This window comes from Mesocricetus auratus, unplaced genomic scaffold (assembly GCF_017639785.1).
Source record: "Mesocricetus auratus isolate SY011 unplaced genomic scaffold, BCM_Maur_2.0 Super-Scaffold_100707, whole genome shotgun sequence".
Classification (NCBI taxonomy): Eukaryota; Metazoa; Chordata; class Mammalia; order Rodentia; family Cricetidae; genus Mesocricetus; species Mesocricetus auratus.
Window position 1 is genome coordinate 11,544,009 of NW_024429269.1, and position 13,865 is coordinate 11,557,873.

The 13,865-nt window shown below is 39.5% G+C and overlaps 1 protein-coding gene across 2 annotated transcripts in view; it reads left to right on the top strand.

Moving 5' to 3' along the window:
* The window catches only part of Pspc1 (paraspeckle component 1), a 54,853-nt gene that overhangs the window by 16,867 nt on the left and 24,121 nt on the right, over positions 1–13,865 (top strand). For both annotated transcript variants that reach the window (XM_040740731.1, XM_040740732.1), the window contains 3 exons: positions 1,834–2,030; positions 6,133–6,217; positions 12,201–12,306. In XM_040740731.1, coding sequence (XP_040596665.1) covers positions 1,834–2,030; positions 6,133–6,217; positions 12,201–12,306 — 388 coding nt within the window. The remainder of the gene's footprint in view (positions 1–1,833; positions 2,031–6,132; positions 6,218–12,200; positions 12,307–13,865) is intronic.

A 13,865-nucleotide genomic window follows, 5' to 3' on the forward strand; every position in this document is an offset into this window, starting at 1 on the left:
CTTAGAAGAGTCTGTTTAGTTCTTGGGTGTTTAAGTTTCACTCTGTAGTTACAGCTGGTCTCATGTGCTTGTGGGTTTGTGCACATGAGTCAGGTGCCAGTGGAGGCAGCAGAGCCCTGGAGCTGGAATAGACGCTGAACTGCCCAGCTGCCCGACTGGGTGCTAGGGAAGAAACTCTAGACTTCCGGAAGAGCATCCAGTGCTTTTTTGGAGGTTTCTCTGTGTAGCTTTGTAGAGCAGGCTGGCTTCAAACTCAGTTCTGGGATTAAAGGCTTGCACCACTGCCCGGCTCAGTGAGTGCTCTTAACTGCTGAGCTATTTCTTTCTTTCTTTCTTTTTTTTTTTTTTTTTCTTCGTGTGGTGATTATTTTGTTTTGTTTTTGAGCCAGGGTTTCACTGTGTAGCCCTAGATGGGCTGGAACTCACTATGTAGATCAGGCTGGCTTCAAACTCATAGACATCTTCTTGTCTCTGCTTCAGGGCAGCTGGGAGTAAATTTGTGCTTCAATGCCTCTTAGTTTTCTTTTTTCCCCCCAATTTGAGAGAGTGTCTTGAATTCACAGAGAACTGCCTGCCTCTGCACCTAGCTTCCTCTCTTTTCTTATCCCTCCAGTGCCCTCCCGTAACCAAATCCTGTGCCTTAATCTCTCTACTACTGATAAATTCCTGGTCCCTGTATATGATTTTTGTTAATTACCTCTTTTTGCTCTGTGATAACTTTCTGCATCAGCTCATCTTTCCTTTAATTCCGAGTAAAATGAAAATTCAGTTGTAAGGTTTCTATAGGTGACATGAAAATTGTGCTATTAGTGCTTTTTTGTTTGTTTGTTTGTTTTTGTTTTGTTTTTCAAGAGTTTCTCTATGTAGCTTTGCAGCCTGTCCTGGAACTCACTTTGCAGACCTGGATGGCCTGGAACTCACAGAAATCCACCTGCCTCTACCTCCCCAGTGCTGTGTGACACCACTGCCTTGCCTACTGTTAATACTTTAAACAGAAACTACTTGTAGTTGAGAATATTAGAAACTTTATTTGAGTTTCAGGTGTATTCATAGCTCTTACTTGCTTATTTTTTTGTTTTTTTGCGTTTTTTTTGAGACATGGTCTCACTTTGTAGCCTTGTCTCACTTTGTAGACCAGACTGGCAGACTGGCCTTGAACTCATATAGATCCTCTTGGCTCTGCCTCCTGAGTCCTAGGAATAAGGGCATGCATCACCACCCTCAGCCCATTTTTATTTTTCATTTAATCATTTGTTTGCTCATTATTTGACTTTTGAAAATATATGTATACATAGTTGTGCCATAAATTATATAATAGAAATTGTATTAGGTATTTGAGATACAGCAGTTGACTGATAATGATGTCTTATAATGGCATGGCTGTTAAATATATAACTACAGGTAGAGTGAGTCAGTTATCTTTAATCCAGCTACTTAACTTGGTACATAACAAAACATTTTATTACTAAGAAAATCTGATTCTAAGACTATTAACTTAGAGGCCATCGGGTTTATATGCTTCATGTTTCAGTGTTTGTAGTAGTTGCATGAAAACAAGAAAGTCTATGGGAGGTAGTAATAGTAACATAGGTTAGAGCACTATATTTTGTAAGTTTGAATCATGGCTTTGTTCCTTATTAGTTGGGTGCTTTTGGGAAATTTCATAAATTCATGTGTATAGAATCTTCATTGATACTTTCGTGAGACAGTGTAGAATACCTCATTGTTCAGGCCATAAATATTATAAATGTCCACTAAGTGATCATTGTTATATTCTTTGTTGTTGTTTACCTCTTAAGTGTGCATTTTTGTATGTTTTTAACGTTAATGTAGGGAAAGAGAACAGCCACCACGGTTTGCTCAACCTGGGACATTTGAATTTGAATATGCATCTCGATGGAAGGCTCTTGATGAAATGGAAAAGCAGCAACGTGAACAGGTTGATAGAAACATCAGAGAAGCCAAAGAGAAACTGGAGGCCGAGATGGAAGCAGCAAGACATGAACACCAGCTAATGCTAATGAGGCAAGGTAAAAGATATGTATTAGTATTTTGTTGTTAGTTCTGTTTTTGGAGATATGATCTGCCTATGTAGATCAGGCTGGCGCAGAATTTACAGTTTTGCTTGTCTCTGCCTTCCAAGTGCTGTGTATTAGTATACACTTGCCAATTAGGAGTTGAAGAAACAAGAGTTAGAACTCAATATACTGGTTAAAAGTTTTTCCTGAGAACTTTTGTGGTTGTTTTAAAGACAGAGTCTTTTTGTTTGTTTTTCTTTTGTTTTGGTTTTTGAGACAGGGTTCCTCTATGTAGCTTTTGTGCCTGTCCTGGAACTCGCTTTGTAGACCAGGCTGGCCTCGAACTCCCAGACATCCACTGCCTCTGCTTCCCAACACCTGGGACTAAAGGTGCACCACCACCCGGCTACTACTTCATTATCTTTAAGGTTATTACTATACATCAAAAGAGCACCAAATTGGAGCTATGACTTTTGTTGAATGATGGAACACTTTTTTTTTTTTCGTTTTACGAGACAGGGTTTCTCTGTATTGTTTTTGAGGCTGTCAGTCCAGCCCGGCCTCGAACCCACAGAGATCCGCCTGCCTCTGCCTCCCGAGTGCTGGTATTAAAGGCTTGTGCCACCACCGCCCGGCGGATGGAACACTTTTTTTTAGCATGCACAAGACTGCAGATTCATCCCAAAGCCAGACCTCAAAGTTAGGGGAGGGAGGACCGAATACGAGATGGATAACCTGTTAGAGAGAAAAGATTGATATATTCAGATGGATATGGGGATTCAGAAAGAATAGGGTCTTATTAAACCGATAACTCGGTCTTTTCTTTTTTTTTTCTCCTTTTCTTTTTTGGTTTTTTGAGACAGGGTTGTTCTGTGTAGCTTTGGAACCTGTCCGGGAACTAGCTCTTGTAGACCAAGCTGGTCTTGAACTCACACAGATCTGCCTTCCTCTGCTTCCCGAGTGCTGGGATTAAAGCTGTGCACCACCAACGCCCAGCTATAAATATTTTTTTTCCCCGGAGACAGGGTTTCTCTGTGGCTTTGGAGGCTGTCCTAGAGCTTACTATGTAGACTAGGCTGGCCTTGAACTTACAGAGATCCGTCTGCCTCTGTCTGTCTGTGTGTCATCAATGCCCGGTTTGATAACTCAGTTTTTAAGAGCAGTCTTTTTGGGTTTCTTTCTTTCTTTCTTTCTTTTTTTTTTTTTCAAGACAGGGTTTCTCTGTGGCTTTGGAGGCTATCCTGGAACTAGCTCTTGTAGACCAAGCTGGCCTTGAACTCACAGCCTCCCGAGTGCTGGGATTAAAGGCATGCGGCACCAACTCCCGGCCTTTCTTTCTTTTTTTAATATGTATATATTTTGGCTGCATGTATGTCTTTGTAAAATACTTTATGCCTGTTGCCTTGGAAGTCAGAAGAGGGCGTTAGATTCCTTGGAATTGGAGTAACTGATGGTAATGAGCTGAATAGTGCTGGGACCTAGGTGCTTGTTGGTAATCAAGCCTAGAGTTCTCTGGAGGAGCAGCCAGTGCTCTTAGCTTCTGAGCTATCTCTCTAGCCCACAAGACCAGCCTTTTTCTTCTTCTTCTTCTTCTTCTTCTTCTTCTTCTTCTTCTTCTTCTTCTTCTTCTTCTTCTTCTTCTTCTTCTTCTTCTTCTTCTTCTTCTTCTTCTTCTTCATCATCATCATCATCATCATCATCATCATCATCATCATCATCATCATCATCATCATCATCATCATCATCATCATCATCATCATCATCATCACAGGATTTCTCTGTGTATCCCTGGCTGTCTTGGAACTCACTCTGTAGACCAGGCTGGCTCCAACTTGTAGATCTGCCTGCCTCTGCCTCCCAAGTGCTGGGATTAAAAGGCTTGTGCCACCATTCTCCAGCATCAAGACAGTCTTCTTTTTACCTGCCTGCCTGCCTGCCTGCCTGCCTGCCTGCCTGCCTGCCTGCCTGCCTGCCTGCCTGCCTGCTGCCTACCTACCTACCTACCTACTTACCTATCTATCTTTGGTTGTGAGCATAGCCTTTAACGGCTGAGCCATCTCTCTAGCCCTTATTTATTTAAAATTTCTTTGTCACATATACAGTTTTGCATGCATGCATGCCTGTGGACCAGAAGAGGACTCCAAATCTTATTACAGATTTTTGTGAGCCACCATATCGTTGGTGGGAATTGAACTCAGGACGTCTGGAAGAACAGGCAATGATTTTAACCCCTGAGCCATCTGTCCAGCCCCAAGAACAGTCTTAATAGGAATAATTTTACTTTGATCTGGGAGCCACATAACTAACAATAAGATGAGCTGCTTAAAAGTATCTTAGAAGCCTCCCTTTCCTCTTTCCTGATTTGTGGCTTTCTTTTGGCTGTTTATTCATGTCTCCCTTCTCTTTTCTTTGGAGGTTTTTTGTTTGTTTTGGCTTTTATATTTTAGATTATTTTTGAGATGTTGTTTATTTTATGTATACTGAATGTTTACCTGAATGTATGTCTGTGAGCCATGTTCATGCAGTGTTATCAGAGGACAGAAGATGTCAGATCCATCAGGACTGGAGTTACAGATGGCTTCGAGCTGCTGTTTGGGTTCTGGGAATCAATCTTGGGCTCTTAAATGCTGATCCATCTTTGTAACCCTGTGGTTTGTTTGTTTTTTTCCTTTCTTCTTCATTTTTGAGACAGGATTTCTAATGGACAGCCATGGCTGTCCTGGAACTCACTCAATAGACCAGACTGGCCTGAACTCTGCCTGCCTCTGCCTCCCAGATCACAGAGTGATAGCTAAACCAATATATTTAAAATAGGGTTAGCACTTTTATAAAAGCATGGTGTGGTGGTACAATTTTAATCCCAGCCGATGGATCTCTTGGAGTTTCAGGCAGCCAGAGCTAAATAAAACAGAGAGACCCTGTCTCAAGAAGATCATCGCCTGTGTGATGCTCATTCTCTATTGATTTCTAGAAAGTGACATATAAGTTGCATGTGGTATTGCATGCCTGTAATTAGTTTCAGAACTCAGGACAGGGAAGCAGGAGGATCCCAAGTTTGAGGTGGACAAGAAGAGTTCATAATGTATCAAAGCATTATCTCAGAACAACCAGACTTGGTTGCTCATTTGTTTAATCTCAGCACCTTTGAAGCTAGGGAAGGTGGATTGCAGTGAGTGAAACTACTTTTGGTTAAATAGTGATTTCTAGTTTAGTCTAGGCAGTAAGTCTCAACCTTCCTTCCTTCCTTCCTTCCTTCCTTTCTTCCTTCCTTCCTTCCTTCCTTTTTTTTTTTTTCGGACAGTGTTTCCCTGTGTAACAGTTCTAGCTGTCGTGGAATTTGTTTTGTAGACCAGGCTGGCTTTGAACTCACTGAGATCCACCTGCCTCTACCTCCCAAGTGCTGGGATTAAAGGCGTGTGCCAACCCAATCTATTTTCAACTTTCTTAATGCTGTGGCACTTCAATGGTCATGTTGTGGTGACCTCCCAATTATAAATTTTTTTCTGGGCTGGAGAGATGGCTCAGAGGATAAGAGGAATACCTGTTCTTCCAGAGGTCCTGAGTTCAATTCCCAGCAACCACGTGGTGGCTCACAACCATCTGTAATAAATTTTTTTCTATTCTATTTTATAACTGTAATTTTGCTATTTTTATGAATTGTAATGTAAATACCTGTGTTTTCCCATGGTCTTAGATAACCTCTGTGAATAGGCTGTTTTATCCTATCTCAAAAAAAAAAGCCATACAAATTTAAGATTTAAGAGTAAAACAAGTAGCTGTAGCTAGAGAGATATCGTAGCAGTGAAGCACACTGCCTGCTCTTCCAGAGGACCAATGCCTAAGCTGTCTGTCTGTCCCTCCAGTTCCAGGGGATCTAATGCCCTCTGCTGGCATTCTTGGATACCAGCCATACATGTTATACACACATACTTGCAGGCAAAATATTCATACATATATAAAAAAAAATAAATGCTTGAAACAAAAATAGTAAGAAAACAGTAGAACCAATGTTTCCTTAGTTCTTATATGTGCCAGTAATAAATATTCCACTTTTGGATATGAAAACACAGAAAAGGAAGTTTAAAAAATACTAATATGTAGTAATATTTTGTAGATCTAATGAGACGTCAAGAAGAACTCAGACGTTTGGAAGAACTTAGAAACCAAGAATTGCAGAAACGGAAGCAAATACAGCTGAGGTAAATACATACCTAACATAAATATATTTCATTGTATGTTTTGTTGATAAATTTCCTTATTCATTTTTCCAAGTTGTAAAAATATAGAAGAAAACTTTTTTTTTTTGGTTCATACATTGAATAGTACAATTGTGATTCTTTACCTGGTTAATGGCACTTTGATTGCATATATTTTGGAGTTAAGTATGGCATTTAATTTATTGTAAAAATGCTCAGTAATTTGTCAGATGTTTGTCAAAGATACATACATTTAGATTGCATTTTGCTTGCTTTTGTTGTGAAATAGGCTCTCACTGTGTAACCTGGATTGGCTTGTCACTGCTATTGTGTGTCAGGTTCCCTCAAAGCCTAGAACTTCCAGCCTTACTTCCTCAGATGCCACTGTGTTCATGTGTTATGCAATGCCTGGGCTCCTGTGTGGAGACAGACACTTTACCAACTGAGCCTCATCCCCTGCTTAGGTATGGGCATTCAAATCAGCTTCAGAAAGCACAAGTTAATGTTTTCAGCAAAGCAGTGATAGATTAAACAAACTTGAAATTTTGTTTAAAATTTTTTTTTATGTTTTCAAAGTACTATATAAAGTTGTAACAGGCCAGAGAGATAGCTCAGGGGTTAAGGGCACTAGTTGCTGCTCCAGACTACACAGGTTAAATACCAACATGGGTGCTCACAACTTTGTAAATCCAGTTCCAGGGGATCCTATACCCTTACATAGACATACATGCAGGCAAAAGACCATCCATCGCCAGGCTGAGAACAACTCTTATACTTTGAATGTACCTCAGAGTTTGAGAACTCCTAAGGTTCATCTCCTGCCTCAGGAGAACACAGTTTCTTTTTTGTAAACAGCACTTTTTTAAAAAAATAAGTTCAGATCTTTTCAGTTTGTAGAAAGAACGGAAGCTTCTTCCAGTATTTAAAACCTTATTTGAATCTAGCTTTCTTTTATCTCAATTTGTCAGTTAGGCTTTTTGCATAGTAATGTATCTTATAGCTACTGCTCCACCCTTCACCCCCTACCCCCACCCCAGCAAGGAAGATGACAAAGCAAAACCAAATAGAGTGTGCAGAAGACCCTAATTGTGACATAAATGATACCTGAATCTGATAGAACTGAATAACATAGTCATGATGAAAAGTGGTTTGGAACCTAAATAGTCTTTTGTTTGTTTGGTGGTTTGAAACAAGGTCTCATGTAGTCCAGGATGGTCTCAAACATAGCCCAAGCTGGTCTTGAACTTATTATGTAGCTGCAGCTGGCCTTGAAAAGAATGAATTTGGATAAGCTGAAATTTGTAGATAATAGAATATGCACTGTAGAGGAATGCAGTATTGAGCAAGGAGAAGACATGGAAGGGATCTTACATGCTTATTGTTAAATATAAAACACAATCTGAAAATGCCAGGCAATACTATGGAAATAGCAACCTAAAGAGTTGGGAAGATCAGTGCTTGTCAGAGGTTAATGAGTAGAGATGAAGATGTGGGAAAATGTTTTAAAGATTATTTATTTTTATGTGTGTATGAGAGTGCCTGCATGTATGCAGCGGAAGTCAGAAACAAGCGTCAGATTTCCCAGAACTGGAGTTAGAGGTAAGCCTCCATGTGAGTTTTGGAAACACAGGCCCTCCATAAAAGCAATAAGTGCTTTTAGCCTCTGAGCCATCTCTTCAGGAAATCAGATTTGTAGGGCAGTAAAACTGCTTTGTATGATAGTATATTTTATCTTTTTCAAAACTACAGCATGCACACCAAAACTGAACCCTAACAGAAACATTGGACTCTGGATGATGATGTGTCATTGGGGTTCATGGATTTTTTTGTTTTGTTTTTGTTTTTCAAGACAGGGTTTCTCTGTATTGTTTTGGAGGCTGTCCTGGAACTCACTCTGTAGACCAGGCTGGCCTCGAACTCACAGAGACCTGCCTGCCTCTGCCTCCCGAGTGCTGGGATTAAAGGCGTGCGCCACCTACGCCCAGCTGGGGTTCGTGGATTTTAACAAATGTCTCACTCTAGTGGGCATGTTGACAGTAGATTGTTGTGGCTTTGGGTGGGGAGAAAGTAAAATTTCATTTATCAAAAAAAAAAAAAAAAGACAAAAAGGGATTAAGTCACTGATTAAAGACAATTTTTTTGTTTTTGCTTCAGTCTCCCTATGACTGTCAGTTCAGGTGTCCCTTAACATACCCAGAAGATATTTATTGATCAATATGAAAGTGGGCAAACCTTGAACAACAGGACTTTTGCATAGTGTTAATACAATTAAATTTACATCATTAACAGTTTATATGGTGGGATCTGGAGAGATGGCTCAGAGTTTTAAAGTATTGGCTGCAACTCACAATCTCTAGATTGAGAGGGGAATGGAATGCTTTGGCCTTCATGGGCATCTATCTGTGCTCGGATACCCATGCATAGACATTCACTACATATAATTAAAAATCTTAAAAAGTTTTGTATTAAGGTCAAGTGGGAAAATAGTAAATTTAAAGTAGAGATACCTAAAGATAGCACTATAACTAAATTTCCAGTATCCTAATGATACAGTTCATATCATGCTTCTGTTAATATTTCTCAGTAAGCATGTATACATGATTATCTCCTGACATCCTTACCAAACATTCATAACCTCATTCTTGTCAGGAGAAAAAACTAGACCAGTGTAAATGGCAGGATAACCTACAAAATAACCGAATATCAAAAAGTGTTGTGTGAGTGATGTGTATGTGTGTGTGATGTGTGTGCGAGCATACACGCTTGCCATGATGAACTTGTAGAAGTTAGTGGATAAGTTGTTGTAGTATTCTGTTTTCACCATAATTGAGGTCCAAGGATTAAATGCAAGTCATCAGGTCATAGGGGGTAAGTACTTTTACATCCTGAACAGACTCAGTGGCCCTCACTTTTCTGTGTAAAAAGAAGTCAAAGTGGTCTACAGAGGTAGTTCAGTGGTTAGGAACCATGTCCTACTACTGCAGAGAGTCTGGGATCAGCCACCAGCACTCACATGGTGGCTGGGAATTCTCTTTAACTCCAGTTTCAGGTTATCTGATACCCTTCCTTGGCCTCTGCGCATGCATATGATTTATATCTTAGACATAACACATACAAACACACAGGCAAACACTCCTACACATAAAGTTTTAGGTTTCTTTTGTCTTTGTGTAGCCCTGGCTATGTTGAACTCATTCTGTATTTCAGGCTGGCCTTACAGAGATTTGCCTGCCTCTGCTTTCCAAGTGCTAGGATTAAAGATGTGTGTCACCACACTTGACTAAATAAACAAACTCCCCCCCTCCCCCAAGAAGGTTTTTCTGTGTATCCTTGACTGTCCTGGAAATCTCTGTAGATGGCTGTCCTTGAACTCATAGAGGTCCATGTGTCTCTGCCTCCTGAGTGCTGGGGTGCTGGGATTAAAGGCATGCGCCATCATGTCCTGGCTTTTTTTTCCCCCAAAATAAATCTTTTTTTTTTAAGTAGATTTTTTTTCCTTTTTTATTTTTGGAGCTTTTAGGAATTTTTATTTTTCTGTTTCACTCTGAGTGCTAACTCATGTGTACTCCTACCTCAGATAAATAAGATGTAATAACTATTAAAAAAGATTAATTCATAAAAAAGAGAAAATTAACAGTGAAAGATTGGACTCCTTTCCCAGCCTGTTCTACATAGAACAGAACAGGTGAGAAGGAAGGAAGGAAGGAAGGAAGGAAAGAAAGAAAGAAAGAAAGAAGGCATCGTATGCAAATACAGGAGAAGCTGAGTGCTATCTAAATGACCTATAAAGGGTTGTGGTACTCCTGGATAACAGCTTTTGAATGCTACTTCCTAGCCTTCGAGTCTACTCTTACTCTTTATTTTTGTTGTTGTTCATTTTTTATTAAGTTTTTACATTCCAATCCCAGTTCCCCCTCCCTCCTTTCGTCCTAAACCCTCCAGTCCCTCCAATCCGCTCCTCTGAGGGTAAGGCCTCCCCTAGGAAGTCTGCTAAGTCTGTCCCATCATCTCGTTGAGGCAGGACTAAGGCACCTCTCCATCCCCACACCCCTGTGTCTTGGCTGGGCAAGGTATCTCTCCCTATAGAATAGACTCCACTTAGTTTTTGCATTAGTGTTAGGTCTTGGACCCACTGCTATCAGCCTCATATATTGTCCCATTCACACCGTTGTCACCTATATTAAGGAAGTCTAGTTTGGTCTTATGCAGGTTCCCCAAGGTGTTTTTTTTTTTTTTTTTTTTTCCGAGACAGGGTTTCTCTGTATTGTTTTGAAGGCTGTCCTGGAACTTGCTTTGTAGACCAGGCTGGCCTCGAACTCACAGAAATCCGCCTGCCTCCACTTCCTGAGTGCTGGGATTAAAGGCGTGCGCCACCAACGCCCGGTGAAGGATTTAAAAAAAAAAAAAAAGATTTATTTATTATGTATACAGTGCTCTACTTGCATGTATACCTGAAGGCCAGAAGAGGGCACCAGATCTCATTATAGATGGTTGTGAGCCACCATGTAGGGAATTGAACTTAGAACCCCTGGAAGAGTAGCCAGTGCTCTTAACCTCTGAGCCATCTTTCCAGCCCCCGATATTTTTTTTTTCTAAATGTTTTTTAGCTCGGTGGTAGTGGCTGTGCATGTCTTTAATCCCAGAAGATCTCTTTGACTTTGAGGTCAGCTTGGTCTACAGAGCAAGTTCTAGAACAGTCAGGGCTATATAGAGCTACCTTGCCAGTGGTATGTGCACATGTGTATGTAATTTTATGTGTTTTGGTATTTTGCCTGCATGCATGCATGCATGTATGTAATTGAACCATGTGTACACCTGGTGCCTGTGGAGGTCAGAAGCTGGTTTGGGATCCCCTGGAACTGGAGTAAGAGATGGCTATGAGCCATTCTATAGGTGCTGAGCAGCAGATGCTCATAGCTGCTGAGTCATCTCTCTAGACACAGTAAATGTTTCTTGAAAAGGACAAAATAGTAATAACTATGTGAGGTCTTGATACCTAGTTCAACTGCTTTGCTACTGTGATCCCAGTGTAAGCCATAGACAGCAAATGACTGATTTGCAGGTTTTGTATTGGCTATTCCAGGGAGTTTCCTTAGTGGGTTGATAACATAGGGAAAAGAGGATTCATAATACCCCCTGCTCATAATTGAATTCTTGTATTATTGAATCTTTGTGGTAATGTATTTTCAGCTTCCTTATTTGAAAGTTTATTAGCATATTTTAATGAATTATATATGACACACTTCATTATAACATTTTCACCTGTGTGATACATTTTGGCCATATTTAAACCCTTTACCCTTCCTTGTTGCACTTATTCCCACTGTTTTTCCTTCTTCCCATATATGAGTGTTTATTTGCTGGTTATAGATTCCAGACTATTCTCTTCTTTTTTCCTCCCCTCTTCTATCCTCCCTCTCGGCTCATTCCTTGCATGTGCTAGACCAGTCTTGGTTTTTCGAGACAGGGCTTCTCTGTGGCTTTGGAGGCTGTCCTGGAACTCACTTTGTAGACCAGGCTGGCCTCGAACTCACAGAGATCCGCCTGCCTCTGCTTCCCGAGTGCTGGGATTAAAGGCGTGCGCCACCACCGCCCGGTGCTAGACCAGTCTTCTACCACTGAGCTACACTGCTTGTCCGTGATTTATTCAGACACCTCCATGCTAGTCCATGCTAGACTTTCATTATTTATGGTCCTGTGTCTCTGTGCTCCACTGAGGAGAGCACAGGCTGTGCTACCTACCAGGTATGCTGCAGTTTGTTGATAGAAGCTTAGGTACATGTTGTGATTATGGGCCTGTAGTTGCTCTTTGTTTGGTGGCTTGTAACAAAATAGGTGAAATATAGGATTTTCTTAGCCACAAATTTGGCATATATAATATAATTTACAGAAACGATGTCAGTTTTCTTCTTTTTTTTTCTTTCACGAATAAAGTACCTAGTGGCTCAAATGTCAATGTGCTGAGACTTGTTAAAAATGTTTTCAGACATGAAGAGGAACATCGTCGTCGGGAAGAAGAAATGATCCGACACAGAGAGCAGGAGGAACTGAGGAGACAGCAGGAGGGCTTTAAACCAAACTATATGGAAAATGTAAGTAAAATACAGCTCTACAAAGCAGTGATTTCATAGATTGGATTCTGGGTATTTAGAAGTTCTTAGGTTTTGGAATATTTAATAGTATGTTTTCTGATTCCTGAATTTTTTTATGGTTGTTAAACCAGTGATTTTTGTTAATGTCTTGTAAGTGGTACATTCATTGAAAGTAATATTGGTCACTTACAAAATGGTTGTTATAGTTCTTTTGTTTTAATTGATTGTTAAGAATACATGCTTTTTAATAAGATACCTTGATACGTCCATCATCTCTACTTGATGTAGGCACTGTACCATTTCAGCTCTTTATTTTTGAAAGTTGCAGGTATATGCAAGATATATGTAGTGTCTAACAATAACAACTCTAAACATAGAGCTGAACCTTTTGCCTTGTACATTTCCTTTTTTGAATTATTTTGGATAAAATATTTAGCTTCATCCAATTTTGTATAATCAGTATGTTAACATTAAGCTCACATCTACTAGGGTCCTATGAATGGATCTGTGGAGTGTGGACTCTTCCCGTTGTCTGATGTATTTCCATTAGTTATAGTCTATAGGCACTTCCCTCTTCTTCCTTCCTTTTCACATAGTGCTTCATTATGTGGACTGGAGCAAATCATCTATGGGGGTTTCCTGTCTCTGAATCTCCTTCATAGTAGTTGAGGTTTAAATCTTTAAACATTATTTATTAGGGGCTAGGAGCTTGTGCTCTGGGTGTGTTTGGAGGTCACAGGACAACCTTCTTATACCTTACATGTATTTTAGTAATCAAACTCCAGTCTTGCTCAGCAAATGCCTTCTCACCGGGTTTAAAAATGCTAAATTCTCTAAGTTCTTAATTAAACAACAGTTTTCACTGTTCACTTGGATTCTGAAAAATACTCACTTATTTTTTCTTCTATTGTCACAAGCCATGATACTTTAAAACTAAAACCTATTTAGTAAGTTTCTGAGGCTGAAAGTATTAAGTCTTTGGTGCCCATTTCAAATCTCTGTTCTCATTGTTTTTTATCTGGGAATGGTTAGTGGGGGTTTTTTTTAATACAATGAATAAATGCATAGTAAAAAAAAATCTTAACTTGTAGTAACAAGAAGTGTTTATCCTAGTATCAACTAAGTATTCTTTTCATGGAAATTACATGGTATTTACATTCAGTTAGGAAAATGTCCATAATTATTCTATCACCAAATTAACCAATGAAAATTTTAAAGCCTTTTGAATTTTTATTTATTAATTTCTAGCTTTACCTTTCAATTCTCCTTTCCTTCTTGGATACTAAGCATTTAGTGTCTTATTTTAAACTGCGATCTCAGTTTTGAATGTCAGTTTTGGGATTTACCAATGTAAAGATACTGTGTACTAATAAAAGGAAGTGGAATTTAGCATATTTCCAGGTTAATACTGTTTTTACTCTTCAAATAATAATCATATGTAAGCCATAATATGATACATTTCTTACAGAGTTTCCACTGAGGATTATGAAATTCTACCTACTTTATTTACCTGGTTACTTTACTAAAGTATTCTTTCATAGTAAAATAGGTAAATACTA